The sequence below is a fragment of the Lepidothrix coronata genome, unplaced genomic scaffold (assembly GCF_001604755.1).
Source record: "Lepidothrix coronata isolate B3197 unplaced genomic scaffold, Lepidothrix_coronata-1.0 Scaffold39, whole genome shotgun sequence".
Lineage (NCBI taxonomy): Eukaryota > Metazoa > Chordata > Aves > Passeriformes > Pipridae > Lepidothrix > Lepidothrix coronata.
This window is the reverse complement of record NW_016690219.1, coordinates 5,232,756-5,255,324: the sequence shown is the minus strand read 5'-3', so window position 1 is coordinate 5,255,324 and position 22,569 is coordinate 5,232,756. Positions and strand designations below refer to the sequence as shown.

At 41.0% G+C, this 22,569-nt stretch overlaps 3 protein-coding genes across 7 annotated transcripts in view; 1 reads left to right on the top strand and 2 right to left on the bottom strand.

The window, feature by feature from the left end:
• Nucleotides 1-7,478, top strand: part of LOC108496403 (cytochrome P450 2K1-like) — a 10,087-nt gene extending 2,609 nt beyond the window's left edge. The window contains exons 2-9 of the mRNA XM_017813075.1: nt 714-876; nt 1,927-2,076; nt 2,547-2,707; nt 3,352-3,525; nt 4,131-4,272; nt 4,974-5,158; nt 5,241-5,382; nt 6,595-7,478. Of these exons, the coding sequence (XP_017668564.1) occupies nt 714-876; nt 1,927-2,076; nt 2,547-2,707; nt 3,352-3,525; nt 4,131-4,272; nt 4,974-5,158; nt 5,241-5,382; nt 6,595-6,782 (1,305 nt within the window). The 3' untranslated portion in view covers nt 6,783-7,478. The remainder of the gene's footprint in view (nt 1-713; nt 877-1,926; nt 2,077-2,546; nt 2,708-3,351; nt 3,526-4,130; nt 4,273-4,973; nt 5,159-5,240; nt 5,383-6,594) is intronic.
• A 2,496-nt stretch (nt 7,479-9,974) lies between these two features.
• GLYATL3 (glycine-N-acyltransferase like 3) lies at nt 9,975-15,777 on the bottom strand. 3 transcript variants are annotated; one of them, XM_017813078.1, is made up of 7 exons: nt 15,696-15,777; nt 14,930-15,541; nt 14,078-14,163; nt 13,138-13,245; nt 12,023-12,149; nt 11,458-11,584; nt 9,975-10,585 (listed from the first exon to the last, which is right to left on the bottom strand). In XM_017813078.1, the coding sequence occupies exons 3-7, from the start codon at nt 14,153-14,155 to the stop codon at nt 10,159-10,161; spliced, it is 867 nt and encodes a 288-aa protein (XP_017668567.1). In that variant the 5' UTR covers nt 14,156-14,163; nt 14,930-15,541; nt 15,696-15,777; the 3' UTR covers nt 9,975-10,158. The 3 variants fall into 3 exon arrangements, with proteins under 3 accessions (XP_017668567.1, XP_017668566.1, XP_017668568.1); XM_017813077.1 differs by having other exon boundaries at nt 14,930-15,765; XM_017813079.1 differs by lacking the exons at nt 14,930-15,541; nt 15,696-15,777 and having other exon boundaries at nt 14,078-14,917.
• Nucleotides 15,778-17,080: 1,303 nt separating this feature from the next.
• CENPQ (centromere protein Q) lies at nt 17,081-22,437 on the bottom strand. Of its 3 annotated transcripts, none has more exons than XM_017813080.1 (9): nt 22,326-22,437; nt 20,945-21,100; nt 20,193-20,250; nt 19,945-20,059; nt 19,612-19,680; nt 18,968-19,097; nt 18,611-18,730; nt 18,267-18,344; nt 17,081-17,658 (listed from the first exon to the last, which is right to left on the bottom strand). In XM_017813080.1, exons 2-9 carry the CDS (start codon nt 21,095-21,097, stop codon nt 17,530-17,532), a joined length of 852 nt encoding a protein of 283 aa, XP_017668569.1. In that variant the 5' UTR covers nt 21,098-21,100; nt 22,326-22,437; the 3' UTR covers nt 17,081-17,529. The 3 variants fall into 3 exon arrangements, with proteins under 3 accessions (XP_017668569.1, XP_017668571.1, XP_017668570.1); XM_017813082.1 differs by having other exon boundaries at nt 20,193-20,247; XM_017813081.1 differs by lacking the exon at nt 22,326-22,437 and adding an exon at nt 22,044-22,303.
• Nucleotides 22,438-22,569: the final 132 nt, after the last annotated feature.

The following is a 22,569-nucleotide window of genomic DNA, read 5'->3' as shown; positions in this document are numbered from 1 at the left end:
TCTTATTTCATATATAGTTGGCTCTACTGGCTTACCAGTTGCTGAACATTTTCCACATTGTTGCTAAATAGCTGTTTTCTGTTTCTCTCTGAAAACACAGAAGAAAATAAGGACAGTCAGGAAAACCCCCTCCAATTGTCAGGAGAATTAGGAACAATGAGTTATATAAAAATAAATCTACCTGTACCAGCTAAAAAGGTGTCTCCAAGACAGATTCATGGAAGATATAGTCATGTATAAAAACTGTGAATTTACCTAATACTAAATCCTGGACCAGAAAACAAAAGGTTGTTTTTTTTTTTGGGGGGGGGGGGGTATACAATAATGGTAGCAAAGGTTTGAACAGGTTTAGCCCGTGAACAAAAGAAACACAATAGCATAGAAATAAGTATGAAAACATGAGTAAAAAATAAATTTAGAGGGGTTTCTGAGGGAAAACAGAGCTGTCAGCATAATCCTTTGCTGATCTAGGGTTGACACTTCTGCTTACTTTAGCACAGTGGGGCTCCACTCCCAACTGTGCCATTTAGTCATTAACCATCACAATGTCTGGCACATTCACATTATTTAAATCAATTCTCTTTCCCTGGACTTGGGAAAATATTTAACATGGCAGCAATTCAGAAGCAGGACAGGGAAATAAGCAGCACTGAAAGGGTGAATTTCTTCATAAGCTGTAAAGTCTGTAAATCCCTGTTCTCTTCTCCTGACAGCTGTCAAAGGAATATGGCCCAGTCTTCAGTGTTCAGATGGGGCACAGGAAAGTAGTTGTGATTTCTGGGTATGAGACAGTGAAGGAAGCTCTTGTAAACCAGGCAGATGCATTTGCAGAGAGACCTAAAATCCCAGTCTTTGAAGATTTGACCAAAGGAAATGGTAAGTTGGTTTTATTTTTCCTTTGTCAGCTTGGCTTGTTCAACTTTTTTTCCTTCCTGTAGACAAAGCAGGAGCTGGGATATCACTTTGGATCAGAGGCCACACAAGGCATTGGAAATAGGGAGCAATCTCATTGACTTCAGTGGATTTATTCAAAGTTGAAACTACTGACAGTGACAACAAACCAGCCACAACTCTAAAAATAACCACAGCAACAGATAGTGGATATTGTGACAATTTCAGGGTCTAGAACAGGGCATCCAGGACATAGAAGCATTTCTAGCTCTCATGACATGGCTCTGGACTTGTGGTTTTTCTGAATATGGTAATAGAATGGAATACAAACAGAATTGGGGATCTATTTTAAAAGGGGACATACCGTATACTGAGCTGGGTTTCAAAATGGGAATTTCATACCGAAGCTTCATTCTAATTTAGCATGAGAGTTTCATATTTACATCTCCAAAAATTACACCCTTGGGCAAAGTCAGGAATAATTCTGTGCACATTTTAACAGCTGTATTTTTTGAACATATTATGAACTTAAGCTTTCTTTTCACTTTATTTTTTTCTTTGGAGAAAAAATATAGCTGAAGTCATTAGTTATATTGGTGTAAAAATTTCAGTATAAAGAAAAACCTGATTGTGGAGGTTTTAAGATACTACCTGAATTTTAAAGACATTTGTGCCTTGTCAGTTTTGTCCAGAAATCATCAGACACATGAGATCTCAGTTCAATTCCACTTCCAAACTATGATGATCAGTGGTTTGAACTTGAATTTCCAATGCCATCTTTCTTTCAGTGGCAAGTGTCTCTTGGGATATATACTCTTCTTAAGATTTGATTAGCTACATCTTAAATAGTTATCTTTTTTTTTGTGCAACAAAACTATTGTTGAGGACAACAATACTTAAGGCAAAGTTGTGTTTTGACTCAGCCAGAGTAATTTAGTTTTTAAAAGTGGCTACTACTAAACAGCTCCATTCTCTGTCTAGAAAAATCAGTTATTTCTAATCTTCTGCTACCTTGAAATGTTCTCTTCGTGTCAGGGGTTGTTTTTGCCCATGGTGAAAACTGGAAGGTGATGCGAAGATTTACTCTCACAACCTTACGAGACTTTGGGATGGGGAAAAGGGCCATTGAGGATCGAATTGTGGAGGAATACGGGTACCTGGGAGACACCATCGCCTCACAACAAGGTGGGTGGGTGATTCATTCTTCAAACCTGTAGAAACACGGAATCATGGAACGGTTTGGGTTGAAAGGGACCTTAAGGATCATCTCATTTACCTTCCTGCCATGGGCAGGGACACCTCCCACTATCCCAGGCTGCTCCAACCCAGCCTTGAACACTTCCAGGGGTGGGGCAGCCACAGCTTCTCTGGGAAATCTCTTCCAGTGCCACCTCTAAGGTTTTGCTCAAGGACCCAGAGTCCTTCTGAACCTTCTGAAGTTCAGATCTTTTTAAGAAATGTACTACAGGCTGAATGAATTTGACGGATTTGGCTCCTCTGGCATTTTTGTGTCATTGCATGGTATTCTGGCATTGAATGATGATCAATAACGGCAATCAATCATAGGAAATAAATAGCAATAATTAGTAATAAATTTACATTTACAAATTACATCTCTTGCCACAACATAACACATTCTTTTGTTCATTGTATAGGAAAGCCCTTTGACGCCAGTAAAATAATTAATGCAGCAGTTGCCAACATAATTGTGTCAATATTACTTGGAAAACGATTTGACTACGAAGACTCCAGATTTGTGAGACTTCTAAATCTGACCAATGAAAGCGTGAGGCTTGCTGGGAAACCTTTGGTCACGGTAATGATAAACATACTTATGTTTCTTTTCCACTGGATTCCATGGGAAAGTAGCAAAACTGGTAGTGAGTGTCTTCTGTTAAACAGGCAAATCTAAGACTTTGGGAGATAATAGGTTTACAGAGCAATTTCTTGTGCAAAACAAAGCTTGGGAGACAGTCTGGAAATCTTGAAGCCAACAATCAAACTCCCAGTCTCTCAAAAACAGACTTAAACTATAGTTTGAAGAGTGCTAAGGAGTAATAAATATTCTCTGGTACTTGCATGCAATGCTGCCTCACACCAGATTAATTTCTGTTCCTTTAGGTTTTGAAAAATAAGAGAGTTAGTGGTAAAGCTAGTTAAAACAGGAAAAAAAGTTGCTGGACAATATTTCCATCTCCATGGTGGTAACTTGCAGCTGTTTGAGTCTGACATCAACACTACTCCTGCAAAATAATAATTTGGGGCTGAGAATTTTCCTCGTATTCGGTGGTCCCTGATGGATTATCTACCATGAATTAGTTTTTCGTGTTCTAAAGAACAAAATATTAATGTTAAGTTTTTGTCTTTGTATCTGCAAAATGGGGCACAATATCACTACTTTGTTTCTGTAGTGTTTTCAGACCTCTGTCTGGTAAATTCTAACAACTTCCACTCTTGTAGATGTACAACATCTTCCCATACCTTGGATTCCTGCTAAGGGCTAACAAGACTCTTCTCCAAAACAGAGATGAATTCCATGATTATGTAAAAGTTACTTTTGTAGAACATCTCAAAAACCTGGACAAAAATGACCAAAGAAGCTTTATCGATGCTTTCCTGGTTAAGCAGCAGGAGGTAACTGAAATTTTTCTCATTCATTCCAACTGTTATGGTTCTATGAAGACACAACTTCCTTCCAGTCCTTATAATTACAGCTAAATTCCTTTAGGAAATCTATCTTCAACAAAACACATATAACAAAGTGGTAGAGTTGAACAGATACTTCACTCTGTTGCAGTTCCAACCCCTTTTATTCAGCAAACATTTATTCTTATTTATTTCCTTCAGACTGTATCAATATATTTACAAAGGCTGCATCTTCTTTTAATCTGCTTTCTCTGTTGTCCCAGACTTTCTGGCTCTTTCAAGAACATAACTCATCACAGAATAAAATCACTACCTGGGCTTTACTGGGACTCTTATTTGGGGTCTCTAATATATCTGGGTTACCTTCTCCATAGAGAAAGCAGCTCCCTTTGCAGCTAGCCCCAGTAAATACAGAGATCAAGCAGAATATAAAACCTATTATTCTCCAGGTACAAGCCCAAAGCTCTTCTTTGCCTTTCATACTCATTTTAAAATACAGTATTTACTTCTTAGTAAATGTTTTTCTACATAAATTGCATTCTCACATGGAAAGCTTTAAGTTTTCATCCTTTTATCTCAACCACTTTTTTCAGGAGAAATCCACTACCAATGGTTACTTCCATAATGGCAACTTGCTAAGCTTGGTGAGCAATTTGTTTACTGCTGGTGTTGAGACAATTTCCACCACACTATACTGGGGCTTTCTGCTGATGCTAAAATACCCTGAAATTCAGAGTAAGTGGTTTTATGACAGATACTGTTACACTCAGGGCATTAGGAACCAAATGTGAAGCTGGAGGGTCAACACCTCTGTTAATACACAGTTACAAAAAGCCAAGATTTCCCATCAATTATAGTCTAGGTAATGCTGTGCCCTGTGGTCCAGACCCAGTGAGGGGCACACTGGCCAACCTACCACAGATTATAAACAGAGTTCATACAGACCAGGCCCTTTGCTCAGGAAAATCTCATTAATTAATAAGACATGAGCTGTCCTGTGTAGGGCAACGAAATTGGTTTATCAACAGCCCATTTCCGAGGGAAACCTGGAACAAAGGCCTGTGCAGATGTTAAATGGACCGTACTGAGGTATCAGATACCTGAGAAGATTCAGGGAATTGCCCTTTGTCTGACATCTCCATTCCAGTTGATAGTACAGGGCTATTTGGAGTCAAAATGGATTTCTGAGGCTCCAGTTGGGCAGACTAAGAACTTTAGACAGAAGAGATGGCACAAAAAAAAAGTCTTTAGGTTTCTTGTTCGTAAAGAAACAATCAAATACTCTAATTCTGTTCACCTTCCATTATTTCCAAATGGAAAAAAAAGACTTTGGGAGAATTTATGATTTTCATTTTTTTTTCTACTTTACATCAATATAGGATGTCTCAGGGATGAATGAGACCTTGTTTCTTTCTCATACTTGATTCTTTCCCCAGGAAAGGTCCAAGAAGAGATAGATCAAGTGATAGGGTCAAACCCCCCACGGATCGAGCACCGAACTCAGATGCCATATACAGATGCTGTCGTCCATGAAATCCAGAGGTTTGCCAATATCCTGCCACTGGATCTGCCTCATGAGACTGCTGCAGATGTCACCCTCAAAGGCTATTTCATTCCCAAGGTGAGATGCCTACAGGGTGGTTCTTTAACATTTCTTCTTCCTGAATTTGTCCAGGGATTAATTCCGCTGTCCTGTTTTGCAGGGAACCTACATCATCCCCTTGCTGACCTCAGTCCTGCGCGACGAGTCGCAGTGGGAGAAACCAGACATGTTCTACCCTGAGCACTTTCTCGATGCCAATGGGAAATTTGTGAAGAAAGATGCTTTCATGCCCTTTTCAGCAGGTGCTTCCTCTTTTCCATTTACTGTCATTGCAAGTAACTACTTTTTACAAGGGCTACTTGCACTTTTTGCTACTGAAGCCTGGCCTCCATGTGATCTTTTTAATGGGGCCATTTCACACTCCATGTTTCACAGAATTCTGAGGGGACACCTCTGATAAGAGCAAGTACTCCCAAATGGCTGCTAATTCCTCCAGCCTCTGGATGTTATTGGTGTCTCAGTTAGCACTGAGCAAATATAAATGAGTCTTTGTGGTGCTTTTTTAAATATGAGGAAAGTTTTCAGCAAATTCCAGGATGGTTTATGTGACATATATCCACATTATAATCTGTAGCCCACATCTTCTCGATGTCTTGGGTTTGAGTCTTACCACACCCAGTTGCACTGTCTATGACCACAAAAAGCACACAGCAAAGGTGGCTTCTATGTCTTTCCTGTTTCATTTTTCCATGTCCCCTTTAAAAAAGTCATGAATAATGTCAGCTGTCTCAAGATTTCATATACTGTGACAACAGGGAGGAGCTGTCATATAAAAACCCAAATTCTGTGTAAAATCAAAGAACAGAAAGGGGTTGCATTTTGAGTTTTTTGAGGCTTTCCCAGAGTGTGACATACACCTGAGTTTAAAAAGCAGTTTAAAAGCTGCTGCAGTTCAACAGGATTGAGAAAAATTTATATTTACAGCACTTTTAAACATCCATAGAATATGCCCCCCACCTCCCCTCTCAGTCCCAGTCTGGCCAGCATTTGTGAGTTTCCAAGGAATTTTCTGACAAATTTTAACATAAAAAATTGCCTATATATAGACTAACAGAGCCAAAGTCTAGACTCAACCAGTTGGTCAGGGATTCAAAAATTGGGCCAAGTAGACAAAAAAATCTGAAAATGAAGAAAAAAATTCAGATTTTATTGAAAACTAGAATTAAGGAATTCAGATTGCATTTCCATACATTTCTCCCCAAAATGCAAGCATTTAGACAAAGGAAAACTAAAAAAAAACCACCACCAGTTGGCTTTGTTATCATACCTCTGAAGATCACTTCTTTACTCAATAGACTTTTAAAAGCTGCTAAGTTCTTCATTCATAGCTGGGATAGGACATTTCAGGTGTTCTGGACTCCCAATGACCTTTCTCCAAATAAGAGATACTTAAGGTTTTTCTTTTCTTCCAACTATTGAAGAAGCAGCTCCCCTTGACTCTTATTTTATTCCAGGGAGGAGGATCTGTGCTGGGGAGACTTTGGCCAAAATGGAGCTCTTCCTCTTCTTCACCAGCCTCCTGCAGAGGTTCAACTTCCTGCCTCCACCTGGAGTTTCCACCTCAGACCTGGACCTCAGCCCTGCTATTTCATTTAATATCATCCCCAAACCCTATAAAATGTGTGCTGTGACACGTTCCTAGAGCTCTAAGCAGCATTTATTTGTTTCAAAAATGTTCAAATTACTTTTCCATGACATCTGCCTTCCTAACCCTTTGACCAAAATAATTCACAACTTAATGAAGGTTTTCAGTACTTCTAAAGCAAAGTGGTGTTCTTTTATTTTTTATTTATTGGGGAAGGGCAGAAATAGACCACAAATATGAACTAATGTATGGCTCATGTTAGATCACCTCATCTGGGGTAAATAATACAGACCCTCAGCTTTCTTATTCTTATTTCAGTTTTCACTGTTTGTTGAAAGTATATCCCAAAAAACACTCCCAAGTGCAGGTTTCTCCAAAGAGACATACGGACCATGAAGCTGTGCCTGGGTTGTACTATTGCACTTAAAGGTAAGCACTGCAGAGCCTCTGTGGTGAATGTGGGATGTTCAGAGCTTCAGGTCTTTAGAACAGAAGGGCTTGTTCAGTCAGATGGGTTTGAAGCTGGGTTGGGTATCCTGTTCCCCAATACCTCATTGCAGTTTCTTCCCTTGGCTCTTCTCCCTACTCCTTCCACTGTCATGTGCAAAGAAATCAGAGTTCTGTACCTGTTATAGCAAATCACTTCTCAGGAAAAACCTTAAGCCAAGTTGACCTGAGTCCAGCGGTTCTTTAAGACTTTTCCTGAATCTCCTGTAAATGGATAAGCTCAGAAAAATAAAGTGTACACCTGCAGAAAATGGCTGGTGATTTTGTAATGAACCCTCTAAGGGGCTGTTAAACGTTGCATAAACACTGTGTGCAAATTCTAGCTGACAGAGGGCTCCCACCTCCTGGCAACAGTAAAAGGAAGTTAAAATTGACTGAGAGCCAAAGTAGCCTTGGGCTGATTCTGCTTCAAGCTTGTGCAACTGCTCTGCCCCTGAGGGCAGCGTGGGAGTTGGGTGGTGCTCTTGGTTCAGGTCCAGCATCCTCAGGTGCCACCCAGACACATCAGGGCTCATGGCCCAAGTGCTGGGGACATGAACAGCGTTGTTTACTGAGTGATCCCTATGGTTCCCTCACCAACCACGACAAGGTCACCTCTTTCCTGACTCTTCTACTGACTGAGAAAAATGGAAAGTTTCTGGAATAGTTCAAAGCCTTTACACATCAGTGGAAACACACCCATCACAGATCAGATGTGACCCTCCCAGACATTACAGTGTAAACCTTATTTTCCTTCCTCCTGTCCCACCATACAGTCAAGTATTTCTGGTGGTGCTCTGCCTAAACCTCAACCCAGATGTAGAATGACAGGTATTAAACAAAACTCCACCTAAAAGGAGGAAAACTTCAAGTATTACATAACTCGTTCTCCTTACTGTAGATGCCCTTTTATCACATCACCACAGAATTTCTGATTTATCTCAAAAATACTTTTGACAATTAAAAGAGATCATCTCAGTTATGAATAATCCCTATTGTTTGGGATTAATATACAAAGCATGAAAATAAGCAGTTACGGAGAGGCACAAGATCATGGATGACTCTGTGAGGATCCATAGCAAGGACATCAAAATGTCTCTGCTGGGATCAAGCCTGCTCCAGTACTGAGTCTGCAGATCCCAAAAATCAAAAAGTTGACAGCCTTGTCTGAACTGACCCTGCTCTTTCCTCCACAACCTCTATTTGCTGAGGCAGTCTGAAATTCTGCCTTTCACATGGCAGGGCCCTGTGTTGCATGATCACCTCAGGCTCTTCGCTGAGGCGTCTCTGTTTATCAGGTGGTTAATTTCTGTCTCCAAACCAAACAGCCACCAGATTTAGTTACCTGGAAATTATTCTCCTTCTCATTAAATGTAGGATCTCCACAGCTTCTGTAAAAACGGTCTAATTAGGCTGAATAAGAATCTAGAAGTAGACATCTGGCCCTATTGAAGGCAATAGCAGAATTACCAAATCCAATTACCTGGATTTGATGTTGATAAATTCAGTTTTCCTAAAATACTAGGCTGCCTTAAATCCAAACTGGCCTTTGATCCATTTCTCAAAATTCTCGCTTTTCTATAGGCTTGCAAAAAATCTCCATTGTGTGCCAATAGCTCCCTCCTGCTGGGATTCTCTGCTTTACTTTTAAAAAAAAAATCAGTTTTTAAAAATTTATAAAGTAGAATCATGGCTTGGTTTTCCAAAAACAAATCTTCCAGCCCTGTATGAGTGACTCAGGTGCACACACTGTCTTTCAGATGGCACTGCACATACAAATGCCATTCTTACATTTAACGTACTATAAACCTTAGAAATCTAAAATATTAATGGAATATTTGACTATTAGGGAAATTAAATGTGTCAATCCATCTTTCTGCCCTCCTTCAGAGCCTTTCTGTAGGCTCTGTTCTCTGAAGTCCTTTCCCTGAATTTCATGATTCGTTGTCTCAGGTAGAGAGACAAGGCTCGCCTTGTTTTTCCAACAGACTAACGCTGCAAATCTTCTTTCCCTTTCCCCCCATGCTTTGTCTCTCTGTTTCCATCTTTGTTTCACAGACAAATTCAGGAATATACCTGCAGAGCTTCACAGGTTCCATTTCCACCACCTGGACTCTTTGTTCTTTGTCCACCCTCCACCCTCTGCTCTCCTTCCTTTGCCAGGCAGGACTGGCAAAACTGGTTCCCACTTAGGCTTTAGATAATCACCTTTTCAAAAAGAGATTCCTTTTATTCTGAACAGAACTTCTGTGAGGTGCCCTTTCAGTTCAGAATATAAACACAAGCTTTAGGCCAAATCTTAATAGCTCCCATTAAGTATTTAATTGAGGACTGTGAGGAATCTTACCAGCAGTGCTGCAAGATTTTATCCAGCGTTGGCACATTTAGCTCTACCACAAGTAGCAGATGGACAGATAGATTTGTCTTGAGCATAAAGGAGACTTGTTAAATAAGCACAAACAGACTTGTTGCTGTATTAGACATTAAAAGATTTCTTTATAAAGCTTTTTTTTTTTAGTTCAGACAGCTCCTTGCAGATTTCTCTGCTTAATTTCACAGATTAATCTCTTTTAGGCCACGTTAGGGAAAGGAGAGGCTTGAGGACTTATTCTAAGACAGGCAAATGGGGTTAGAGATGTCCAAGGATCCTGCTGTAGATATTCTAGAAAATGGTTATACAGAAGAAATAATTCTTCAGTCAGAAGCAGCACAATTTCAACTGAATTACAGCAAAACTATTACACTTAGAACCATTGCCCAGTCATTTGGAATTGCCATGAGTACAGACTTCCTCGAGCACAGAAGTCGTGAGCATTTACTACCTTTGATTCTAGGATTACACAAGAAACTCTCCTATGATTTCTGATCTCACCCAAGTTATTAAATTCCACCAAAGTTCTCCAGCAGTGCAAAAAAGCCGATCTGAATGTAGGTTTGTGAAGTTTGCCTACAAGTGAGATTTGGCTAAAAACTGAAAAGGTGTATGAATCACTCTGAAAAATGAGCAGGGAAGGAACTGGGCATTCATGCTTTTCAGCAATGTTATTGATGGGCTATTTGTCTCCAGGACATTACCCTGAGCTGGAAAGCCACACCTGTGCAATGTCTTAGCTAGAGTAGTAGCCACAAGCCTGCTGTAACCCTTCCTTCGATGCTCTGGCAGGGTGTAATTATGAATCATGGTGGCAAACTGGTCTGTCAGGCTCCAGGAGAGGGGATTCCCATGTTCATCCAAGACACAGGCACTGGGGAAGCAGCGAATGAGGCCAGCAAGATACTTCTGGCACCTTGGGTTGCCTCCCCGTGACCAGGTTTTGCTGAGCAGGCTGGCATGGGAGACATCCAGGTGAGCCAAGGTCAATTTGGGGTCCATCCTAAGGGATAGCACAGAAACACTGTTAGGCACAAAGCTGTGCCCCTCATTCTCCAAGCAACTGCACTACATTTAAAGCTGCCTTCTCCAGCCAAATAGATTTCCAGGTCTGTATCAGAAAGGGGAATCAAAGCAAGCTGAGTTCATTAGGCTGGAGATTTAGAAAGAATTGTAGAGGGCAGCACCTTTCCAGTTTGGGGGTTTGTTTTCTATAAGCTCCTGAATCCACTCAGCACACTCCAGAAGTGCCTTATTCCTTACAGAAGACTGGAGAATATCTTAAGGAAGACAAGGAGACATTAGGTGGCACAAAGGAGTGGAAAGGATTTCATTTCCAGTCTTTCATCCTCCAAGACTGATAGATTCTTTCTGGATTTCAAATACACAGCAGAGAAATTTTTTATAGGAATAGTGAGGCCTCTGGTTCCCCTACTCTTCTGCTCTGATGTCAGACCAATATTTCACCAGCAGAGGGATGTTAGAAAACTTAGATTCAAGGAGTTGTGTAAAGCTTGCTCTGTGAAAAACAAATTTGGCAGGAATCCAAGATCCACCTATCAAATCTAAGAAGCTTTGACACAGGAAAGTCAAAGGACATAGAGAGCAGATCTGTGGATCCCATGTATACACGAGGAGGAGGGGATGGGGAGTATCCTGAAATGTAAATATGCAAGAGTGATTGACTAATTAAAGAAAAATCTTGATAAGTATTTAATAGTTCCTTCCTTACCAAGTAATTCCTCAGTCAGGTTTTTGAGACAGTCACAGAGAAAGCCTAACAGTCTTCCTGGTATTTTTGATGTAAATGTACTTTTAGGAAATACATCACTACAGTAATGACTTCAGTAAATGACACAGAGTGCTCAGACATACTGAAGTTTGACATCTGGCAGCATGTCCGGGTCTGGATGGATAACCATCTGGAAAGAGGATGTCTTCACATCTACTTGCTTGGATAAAGCCACAGTCCTGGATATTTCACATATTCCATCCTGGAGCCCTGTGTATACAAAGATAAATATTAAGGCACTTCACAAATAAAGTGTTTTTTTTTTTAAAAATTCTTTTTTTAGGTCTTGTCTGAGTTCAGCTTTCAAACACTGGCTCTCACTAAACCTCTAATGACACATTATTTACTGCTCAGCTCAGTCTGTATGTTGTCTACAGAATCCTATGGCCAGTAGCAAAATTAAACATCAATAAGCATCCCTTCCTGACAAGGAAATAAGTTCATCTATGTGAAAGCAGAACTTGAAATGGTAGCAGTGAATATGATATGGATGAAATTCAGAAAGCTAAAAAAATTCCATATCCTAGATCTTGATTTTTGCTTAAGTACAAAAAAACCCACCCTTTCTGTAGAGCAGAATGGCAAAGTTTATAGTCCATGAAAACTACCCATTCTGTTTACTCTGAACCAAGTAAAACTGGACTGCACCTTGAATCTGAAAAATTTGTCCCCAGTTGATAGCATTTGTGTTTTCCAATAGTTCCCAGTAAGTCTCCAGCTCCTTGTAGAAAACTGCATAAGCATTGGTGTAATGGTCAAGATCATCCATCTCATTCTGGGGAGAAAAAAAAAATGGAAGAAATACAAATGCTGCCCCTTCCCACACACAAATTTTTCACACTGGAATCAAAACTCACTAAAGGCCAACTCCAGAGACGTAAAAAATGTTATTTGGTTGCCAAGGTCTCCAGACCACACCTCTTCTGGAAAACAAAATATTTTCCCTGCCCCTGAAAGAGCTGAAATAGCACAGCCTGGCCTCATCAATACTATTGCACCCTCTTACTCTCCAAAACAGGTTGGAAAGACTCAAACTGCCAGCTGGGGATTGTTCACATCCTGTGCTGACTCCTTCATTGCTGGTTGTCCCAGAGACCTCGACAAGGATTTAGTTGTACCTCATATGAGCCTACAAGAACAAGGGATTGTTATCTGAGCCTAGAGTTGGGGAAGCATCCACCAATTTGTGCAGCTCAGAGATTGCTTTATCACAGTGGATAGAGGGAGCTATGGCAATGCCCCCTCTGAAACCCTCTGTAGCACAGCCTGTAATGGACTACAGGAATGCAGAAGGACCCTTCCTTCACCTTGTAGCAGCATCTGCCCCACAATAAGGTCACTAAGGCTCTTTTTGTGTGTATCTATCTGCACAAAGGCTGGAAAGACGAAAGAATCCTTGGAGAGGTTTGGTCAAGTGGCATGAGTGCAAGTAAAATGTGTCTCTGCATAAACTCTGCACGTTAATCTTCAATCAGTGTAATCAGGCTAATTACAATCAATTAGAGCGTGTATTTCATAACTAAGTTTGTTTATGCTAGAATTCCTAGGCAGAATGTCCCAGGAAAAAGCAGCACTCCCTATAGTGTGCTTTGTGCTGGCACCCACTGGGATGTCCCATTGCACTCTATGGTTCCCACCTCCCCATTACACACTTCCCAGATACAGTTGGCTCCATCCATAAAGCCCTCAGAAAGCTGGGAGGAAGGCTCCAGTCATGTTGGATCCACCTCTCAGAAAGAAAGATAAAAACCACCTCCATCTACCTCCCTCTGTGGCCGGGTGATAACAGCTTTGAAGTCTGGCCATGAGTCCACCACCACTTCTGTCCTGAAGGGGTTCCCTCGGCTGATGTTCATCACAGCTCCATAAACCTGCAGGAAGAAGAACCAATAGAAGAAAGACAGTTTGAGACATGCTACCATGTGTTGTAAACCAGAGACTGAACCAGTGACACAGAGCTGAAAGCTTCACACACACACACACCCCTCATGTAACCCTTCAGGTGTGTAGGCTGAGACCTACACACTGACCAGTAAGGCACAATACCATGAAGATAAACCATTATCTAACTATGCCAACCCTAATCACTATGGAGAGGAGGTGGACCAATGTTCTTCTTTTCTTAAGATTACTTGGGTTAGTAATCAGGACCAAAGGATAAGACAGGCTGAAAGAGTTGGGGTTGTTAAGCCTGGAGAAGGGAAAGCTCTGGGAAGACCTTAGAGCACCTTCCAGTACCTAAAGGGGCTCTAAGAGAGCTGGAGAGGAACATTTTACAAGGGTCTGGAGTGACAGGACAAGGGGCAATGGCTTCAAACTGAAAGAGGGCAGATTTAGATTAGAGATTAGGAAGAAATTCTTCCCTGTGAGGGTGGTGAGGCCCTGGCACAGGTTGCCCAGAGAAGCTGTGGCTGCTCCTTTCCTGGAAGTGTTCAAGGCCAGGTGGGATGGGGCTTGGAGCAACCTGATCTAGGGGAAGGTGTCCCTGCCCATGCCAGGGCGTTGGAACTGGATGAGCTTTAAGATCCCTTCCAAGACAAATCATTCCTTGATTCCATGATATCTCAGATGCAGTTCTCTACACAGCAACTATCAGTCAGTCCAGAGGAAGCACAACCCTTTCCCAACAGTTTTGATTCCCTGACAAACAACCAAAATCACTGATGGAAATACCACAGAAAATGCAGGTCAGTGCTGTGTTACCTTAAGGGACTCAGGAAAACTCTTCCTTAACATTTTCTCAAGCATCTGCAGCTTCCTGGAGCAGTTAAGTACCAGCATCTCTCTTGCTGGGAACACATAGAAAATATAAAGATTCACTCAAAAAAAGAGATAATGTGAAGGAACTGAGTGGCATAATTGCTAATTTCATAAAATACAGTATCTCCCACAAGTGTCTTGCTTCAGAATGTACCTGTGTAAAACAAACAAAACAATTTCCAAAACCAAAGAGTTTCTGAGAAGCCAAAAAAAAAAAAAAAAGAGTAACTTCACTTAAAAAGTCTAAGGGAAGAATTCAAATCCTAAGGTTTCTCAGAGGTACCACAATGTTCATTCTTTCTTTTACCTCTTAAATGTGCACCATTTAATCTTAAAAACATTTCCCTTTACTGCATTTTGTTATAAATATTACCATACCTTAAGAATTACTGCAGCCATCAAGTATCCACCTTCCTACTAAGGAACATCTTACAAACAGCCACCCCTCAGGATCACAGATCAGCAACCTCATCTAGTGGAAGGTGTCCCTGCCCATGGCAGGAGGTTGGAACCAGTTGAGATTTAATGTCCTTTCCAACTCAAACTCTCTGATGATTCTGTGATTACATGTAGGTATTTACCTTCCTTGAAGCTTATATTCCATTTTCTCACCATATTCAATGGAAAAACTGTCTCTGGGTCACTGCATCACTGTGCAACTGTATCTAAAGGCAGCATCGGTACGTGTTTGAATACACAGCTACTTTTACTTAAGGACAGTTCTAAGACCTTTATGCCTGGAAATACTTTGATTTGGAAAAAATATTGATATGTATAGCCCACTTGATCACTTACCTGCTTTGAATCTTGGAGCTCACCCTTCTGAAGTGCAACAATAACTTGAAGTGAGGAGACTATAAAATACATCCACTTTGTGGCTGCTTCTGCACAGGGAATGATGAGAGTCCTCGTTCAGAATCTCAAACCTATAAATTTATTGATCCAAGTTGTTCTAAATTGGTATACTGCTCCTAGCAGCTTTGTTCTGTCTTTTTTGAGGAGAGCATGGAAATAAAAGCCAGAGCCAGCCACACCTTCAGAGAAGGAGGGACTCTGTAAGAAAAGTGACACAGGGCTTGTTCAGGAGTATATGTTCTAGAAAGAACTTTTAATTTTTTCATGAAGACATTTAATCTCTCTGCATTCATACCAGTGAATGGTATGCTTTGCACACACTTATAATGATCTCTTCTCAGTGGGAGGGAAATTAGTCAGTTCTCATTCTCAGTGCCAAGGTTCTTACCATGAGGTAAACTGAGACCAGAGAAACCCAACCCAGCTCAGTGGCCCCAAACAACACTTTGAGGTGGCAGCCCTGTTCCCCTTTTGCCTGAGTTTTCAGTTGTCCCTGTCAGTCCAGTTTTATGATGTTAACCCATCCTGTCCTCTGGATTTGGACTGGATAACCTACAAACAAGGCAGAAGAGTCAATACAGAAAGAATGTCGAAGTGTTACACAAGAGGACATGCAGACGCTTTGCTTGAACATAAGAAAGGGTTGATATGGGATACAGATGAATGTTACTGATATATCTTAAGAAATCTGTAGCTTATAACTTACTGCTTGAAGCCAAGGCTTGTGAAATTGAAGTTTCAGAGGCTCCCAGGTCATATCACACAAGTTCACAGCTCCACACAGACTGATCTGTTGCAGGACAGAAATTGTGTGAACAGTTTCTGTTGCATTTCTGTGATTTCTCCCCTGGCATGGCTGGGTGCAGATAGTAAAAAATACTGCGCCACTAAGATGGCTACTCGAGCTAAAGTGAGAACAAAGGTGGATTCATGCCAGATGCCAAGGAGGAGTTTTGGCAGGTGATTAAAGTTTTCTCATCTTCTATGACCACCTGTTGTGGTCCAATTAGCAGTGGACAGCAGAGCATGTTTTCCTTATGTAACCAATGTATGTGAACAAGAAGCTAAGCGTCATGAGCACTATATAATCTGTGTTTCTCCTAATAAAGTAGACATTTTGCCTGATCACATTGGTCTAAGAGCAGTTTGTCCGTACCCTTCCATCAAGACTGATCAACAGTGAACCTGCTCCTAGAGGGGTCTTCTAATCTCATCAAAGCCACAGTCTGACCATTCTGCACTGAATGAAGTGTATCCAACATCAAGTAAGTTGAGCTAAGACCACTTCCTAAGTGTCTGGATTTATGTTCCTGGTTTATGTTTTTCTGCTTATGTGTGCATGACAACCCCAAGATAACAACATCCTAAGAACAGCCAGCCTATCACAAATCACCTAGTCTCAGGAAAAAAATAAAATTAAAATAGTTAATTAAAAAAATTAATGTGTACCTATCTATCCCTGTAATGCAGAAGCTCCTTCTTCAATTACTGCTATTTCAGCTTTCCTTGTGTGGAAGCTGTATCTGACTCCTACTTACTGCCCTTTTCCACACTTTCTTTTGAAAGTATTAAAAAAAAAATGAAAAGGTATCCATTGGTTCAGGCAGTTCAAAACCCACATAGTCATTTGCTCACAAGTAAATCACCCTTAATGAAACAAAGCAAAAATTAAGATGCTGGCATGCAGGAAAATCATGGGTTAAAGTACTTTTGGGTAAAGTCAGTAAATGCTCCCCTTGTCAAGTGATCAAAAATTTGAGAAATATTTTTAAATAATTATGCATGGGAAAACAGTTTTTTTAATTTCATTTTCATCCTCCAAAGCCAAAAGGTATTTGACAGTTAATGAAATACAAGGTAAATACCAACTCTGAGATCAGAGCTTAGCTCTATAACATTCTCAAGTAGTTTCCCCAAGCACCTGGATAAATCAGGTGGGGTTATTTTTTAGCAGTGAACATGCAAGTGCAAAAAAATCCTGTACAGTTGATAAAAATGATTCAACTTCCTGCCATGGAGGGCGTTTTACTAAAAAGGAAAAAAAAAAAAAAAAGTAGAAAATCAAACAGGGCATTTACAACTGAGTATTAGAAAATCATATTTTTACTAGGTGGTTCAGGTTTAAAGAGGATTTAACTCTTACTTTGGTAAGAGATTCTGCCTTCAGTGATCTACAGATGTAGATACAGAAGTGCAAATATAATGGAACAGTTGCCTAATTCTATAAAAATGCCCAAATAACCCAGGATCCATTTCCCTCCCTTCTCCTAAGACAGGATATATCAACATTAGAAGTCATCACAAGTCAAAACCCAAAAGAATCCTTGATAGATGACATAAATCACTGGAGTCCCAGAATGTATCTACAGATTTATATACCAATATTCATAGAAAATGTTTTAAGGGAAATTCAGCAGTCACAACAGCAAAGCCATTACAAAGAAAACAGTTTCCATGCTGAGCACCCTGCTGCTCTACATTAACACAGAGTGCTGGCCGACATTATCTCCTTCAAAGGAGACTCCACACATTTCATCTTCTCAAAGCAAGTCCACCTTCTCATAGGTCTTTTCAATGAGGGTTAACAAGTTCTTCAAGTCAGCTGACTGCTGAATAGTGTTCAAATCCTTTAAGAGACCTTTCTGATTCTTTGTCTTCAAAATTTCTTCCTAAAGAAGGGAAGAATGATGGACAACAAATAAAAACCACTTTTGTCAAGTGCAACAGGAATTCCCCTTTCGTGCAGCCCAGCTGTAGCCAAAATAAGATTAAAAAAAGATTCAAAAAGACAGAGTAAGTCTTCCCTTCAACAGTTATAGATATGTTTCAGGTAAGATTACAGTTTCCCTAGGACCACAGGTTTTTCTAGGAAGAGACAAGTGATCCTTTCAATCAGAGGGTGATTTAGCTTAGAAGGGACCTTAAAGATCATCCAGTTCTAAGGCCCCTGCCAATGACAGGGACACCTTCCACTAGACCAGGTTCCTCAGGTCCCATCCAACCCGGCCTTGAACACTTTCAGGGATGGAGAGAGTTTCCAGGGTTTTGTTCTCTTTTTAAAACATAAATACATAGTTCCCAATGAAAAGAAACAAGAAAAAAAAAGGACAAAGAAAATCTCTCCAATTTTTCTGAATTTTCAGAATTGCCCCCTCTGACAGAAGATGTGATAAAAGCATATTCTGTTGCCTTCCTTCTCATAACCAAAGTATTACATATATATATTTATATAAATAACAGTTTATGTATATAAATATATTATATATTCCACACTCACCTGCAAAGTAGGTGCCTGCAAACTGTGCTTGGGGAGTTCTGGAAGGTGGAGTGCACCACTGCCATTTTCCTGGAATACCTAGGAAGGGAAAAAGAAGAAATAATCCAAAAAAACCCAAACATCAGGCTCCCCAGTAGGAAAATAACCTGGCTGTCATTATCCAACTTCTGAAAACTAAACTTCTTAATTTTGCAACTAAAGTTGGCAAAATTGAAAAGAATCATTCCCAAAGGCAAGTGAGGCCTTCCTTAAATGACATTCCCTGAGAAACAGCTTGTTTAGGACAGCTCTGGAAGTTAGCCCATTCCTGTAGGTTAGGGTACACAAGTATTTATTGGAGATACCTTCCTGGCCTCTTTTTCATCTTCCTCTAACTGGTTCTTCAGCAGCTGGATTTTGTACTGCAGTTGCTGCACAGTTTCCTCAATGCGCTCTGCTGATTGCTCAGCTTCAGTTATTTCTTCCTAAAACAAAACAGACACAAAACCAGAATAAAATTTACTTCAGAGATGGGGAGCCTTTTGTACAGAACCATCCAGACAGAGACACTGCAGTGCAGCAAAGGTGGGTGATGATGAGGCGTGGACACTCCTCCACAAGAGCATAGGCACAGTCAGGTCTCTCTCTACTAAAAGGTTACAACACACACTGAGCAGCAGCAGCTGGGTAAGGTAATTCCTTCCCTTTCTTGCCTTTTATACCTGCAGTTGTGCCAAAGATTCCTCATTTGCCTCAAGCATTTGTCTCTCTGCCATTTGAAGGCTTGGGATATTCTTCAGGCTGTCCAGCTTCCCTGGAGGCACCTTTAAAGTCTTGAAAACTCTCAGCACCCTTAAGTGTAGAAAAAGGAAAACATGACTTGTTTGGAGTTCTTTGCAAAACTCGAAGTGACTAATTACTTCTCTGGGGAAAAACTAAACTCAGTTTAGCCCAATTGCTGCCAGTGAAGTAAAAGGCTCCAGACAGGAAGGAAAGCTGTCTTGAACTGTTTTCCAAAATCATGTGGAATAGATGTCTACCTAAAGAAGGAACCAGGAACAAGGAATCCCACCATTCTCACCTTTGCTACTGCACTGACCTTGTGTGATTTCCATCCCACTAGCCTGTACACTCCCTGATTATAAACTATTCTGACCCTTCTGCTTTTTAAAGTAAAACTAAGTTCTAAAATCAGCATTTTAGCTGCTTCCAAACAATCATCATTTTAGTAAAACCTGAACATGATATAGGATGTATAGCTTTTTGTCAGAAGGAGAGTTTAGCTTGCCCTCAAAGCATGGTACAAAATAACTGGGTTAAAGAAATCTCTTCTCTCACTCTTTTCTTTTAATTTATAATTTCTTACCTTTTTTTCAGTACATTGAGGTGCTTCTGAACATCATCTTTCTCCTTCCTCTGTTGGTACAAAACAGATCTGGAAAGAAAATAAAGGCAGAATTCCCGTCACAAAGCCTGCAAGCACAGAGAACACATCAAATGAAGTGCACACAGTCAGAACTTCTCTAGGTAAAAATTTCCAATTTCAGATAGAAAGTGTTATATTATATTGCATAAAATATAGACAGACAGCCATATTGCCCAAAAAAGCTCCAAAGCATTTCCAGTTCAAGCAATACTACAATTTTTACTTTATTCCTTGCGGAAACAAAGAAGAACCATCAGGACATTTGGCACTTACAGTACTGCTGAATCCACTACAGATTCCAGAAATTGTCTACTGCTCTCTGAGAGAGTCTGCCAAGATCCTATTGTAGCACTGGAAAGCTTCACTGGTTTTGAAGAAACATTTTCTCCTGTTAACACAAAGGAAGAAAAGGAAAAAATATGATTTGTCAAACCTGGACAGATGGTTCTGTGACTCATTTCAGTCAGATGGGAGTCAAAGGTGTAACAATTCAGATTTAACAGAAAAGAACAAGGTTCTACCTCCAGGGGAATAGTCTCTCTGCTTCTTAACTGTCCTTTTCACTGTCTCAGTGACCTGCTGAAGAGAAAAATTTGTAGCAAATGTGGCAATCTTGAAACATCCTCTGCTGTGCCATCATCCATCCACTACCATCAACCCACTGTGTTAGTGCCTGACAGAAGCCTTTGATACTAACCACTAAAAAAACCACCTTTTTTGAACTGTGCAGCAGTAATTCATGCCAAGCAGGCTAAGGAAAAAAAATTCACTCTTCCCAATTCCTCCCATTCCAAGAATGAGATCATGAAATAAATGCAAAGGATGTTTGTCTGTTCAGCAGCATCTTGAGATCATGCTGTTCATCAGTTCAGTGGCTGGACAAGAGACCTTGTTGGAGAATCCTGTCCTGAGACATGCAGAGAATATCTTCCAAAGGTGAATAAACTGAGCTGAATGAACTCTGACCTGATCACTCTGCTCAATCAGATGCTGTTCAGCAGCTCTTCACAACTGCACAGACAGCTTACCTTTTTGCTCATGATCAGGCAATGCTTCCCTCTACTTGTGACAGGCACAGTAGCACCCAACTAGGAATTCTGGAAACCAGGAAGCAGTCAAGGCTGCTCAAAAGAGCTGTTCACACTGGGCATTTCCTCGAGTTACATTTAATTACTTAATTGTTCTCTAGAAATTTCAGTTTAAAAATGGGCAAAAATACCTCTTTTCCCCCCCCTTTGGTTACTTTTCTACTTTGATCCAAAATAATGAGTACCTGTCTTTTTTGACCTTGTTTTCTTCCTTCTCCATCTGTTCCTTTTTTTTTGCTGGAAGGTCTCAGTTTGTGTTGAGACTTAAAAGGGTTTTTTGCTGATCTCCCACCAGGGGTCCCCCCCATTTTAGTGGAAGGTTTGTGGCGGGGTTTCATTATCTGTAAACCAACGGGAACAGAAGGAAAAGACAAAATTAAAATCTAACAATTACGAGCCTAAATGAGCACAAATGTTCGGATATTTGCTAATCTAAAGCCTAAATCTTGTATATTTACCTAAGTGCAGGACTCCTAAAAAAGCATCCCCATCTGCCTTTTAGACAAACTCTTACTTGTTTCACATCTGTTTCTAAAGTCAAAAGGCAGCATGACGGGTATGTCAAAGAGCAGCAATGGCAAAGCAACAGAACTGACCTGAGAAAAGCCTAATTTGTTCTTAAAGGTTTCCATCAGTAGAAAATTCTCTGCTCTCAAAAGACCCTACTTGTAATACTGTGTCCAGCTCTGGGGCCCCTAAAATAAGAAGGATGTGGAGCTGCTGGAGCAAGTCCAGGGGATGCCACGGAGATACTCTGAGGGCTGGAGCACCTCTGCTGTGGAGACAGGCTGGGAGAGCTGGGGCTGTTCACCTAGAAAAGGCTCTGGGGAGAACTTAGAGCTCCTTGCAGTGCCTAAAGGGGCTCTAAGAGAGCTGGAAAGGGACTTTGCACAAGGGTCTGGAGGGACGGGACAAGGAAGAATGGCTTTAAACTGAAAGAGGGCAGGTTTAGATGAGATATTAAGAAAAAACTCTTTCCTGAAAGGGAGGTAAGGCCCTGGCACAGGTTGGCCAGAGAAGCTGTGGCTGCTCCATCCCTGGAAATGTTCAAGGCCAGGCTGGATGGGGCTTGGAGGAAGCTGGGGTAGTGGAAGGTGTCCCTGCCCATGGTGGGGGAGTGGGAGTAGATGGTCTTTAAGGTTTCTTCCAGCCCAAGTCATTGTGTGATTTTATCTTTCTAATGCAGCTGAGCACAGTCATCTAATTACCAGACTTTCTTACCTTAGCCTCTAATCACAACAGTCCTTGCTGCCATTTAAACCTATAGTTTCTTTTCTTACTTACCACAAAGACAGAGGGAAGAGCAATCCCACAGAAGGGAACAACCGCAACATCCCACCACCCTTCTCTTCCCTATATATATTCAGTTTTTCTTTCATCCCCTCGGGCCATTTTCCCCTCACTCAGGTCCTGCCACGGCTCACCAGGGGAGCGTTGTGACTGACCCTACACCAGATAAATAAGCGCCAGGCTTATTTAAGCAAGCCATGTTAAGAAGCCCTATAAGAGGTAAATAATGCCTAAACGAGGTAAGCAAGCCCTATAAAAGGTACATAAACCCCAAACCAGGTAAGTAAGCGCTGTCTTTCCCCTCCTCAACTGCCAATGCTGCCGGACAGCTTTCGCAGCTCACAAAAGATGGCGCGAGGACTACAACTCCCGACATGCACCGCTCCCCAGCGCCGTTCGGTGCCCTCGCGCACCGAGTGCATTGCAGGCTGGGAGTCGTAGTCCTCTCCACCCATACTCCCAATACCCCCCTAAAAACCCGCTCTCCCGCCGCTGCCTGATAACAACCAGGGTAACATCT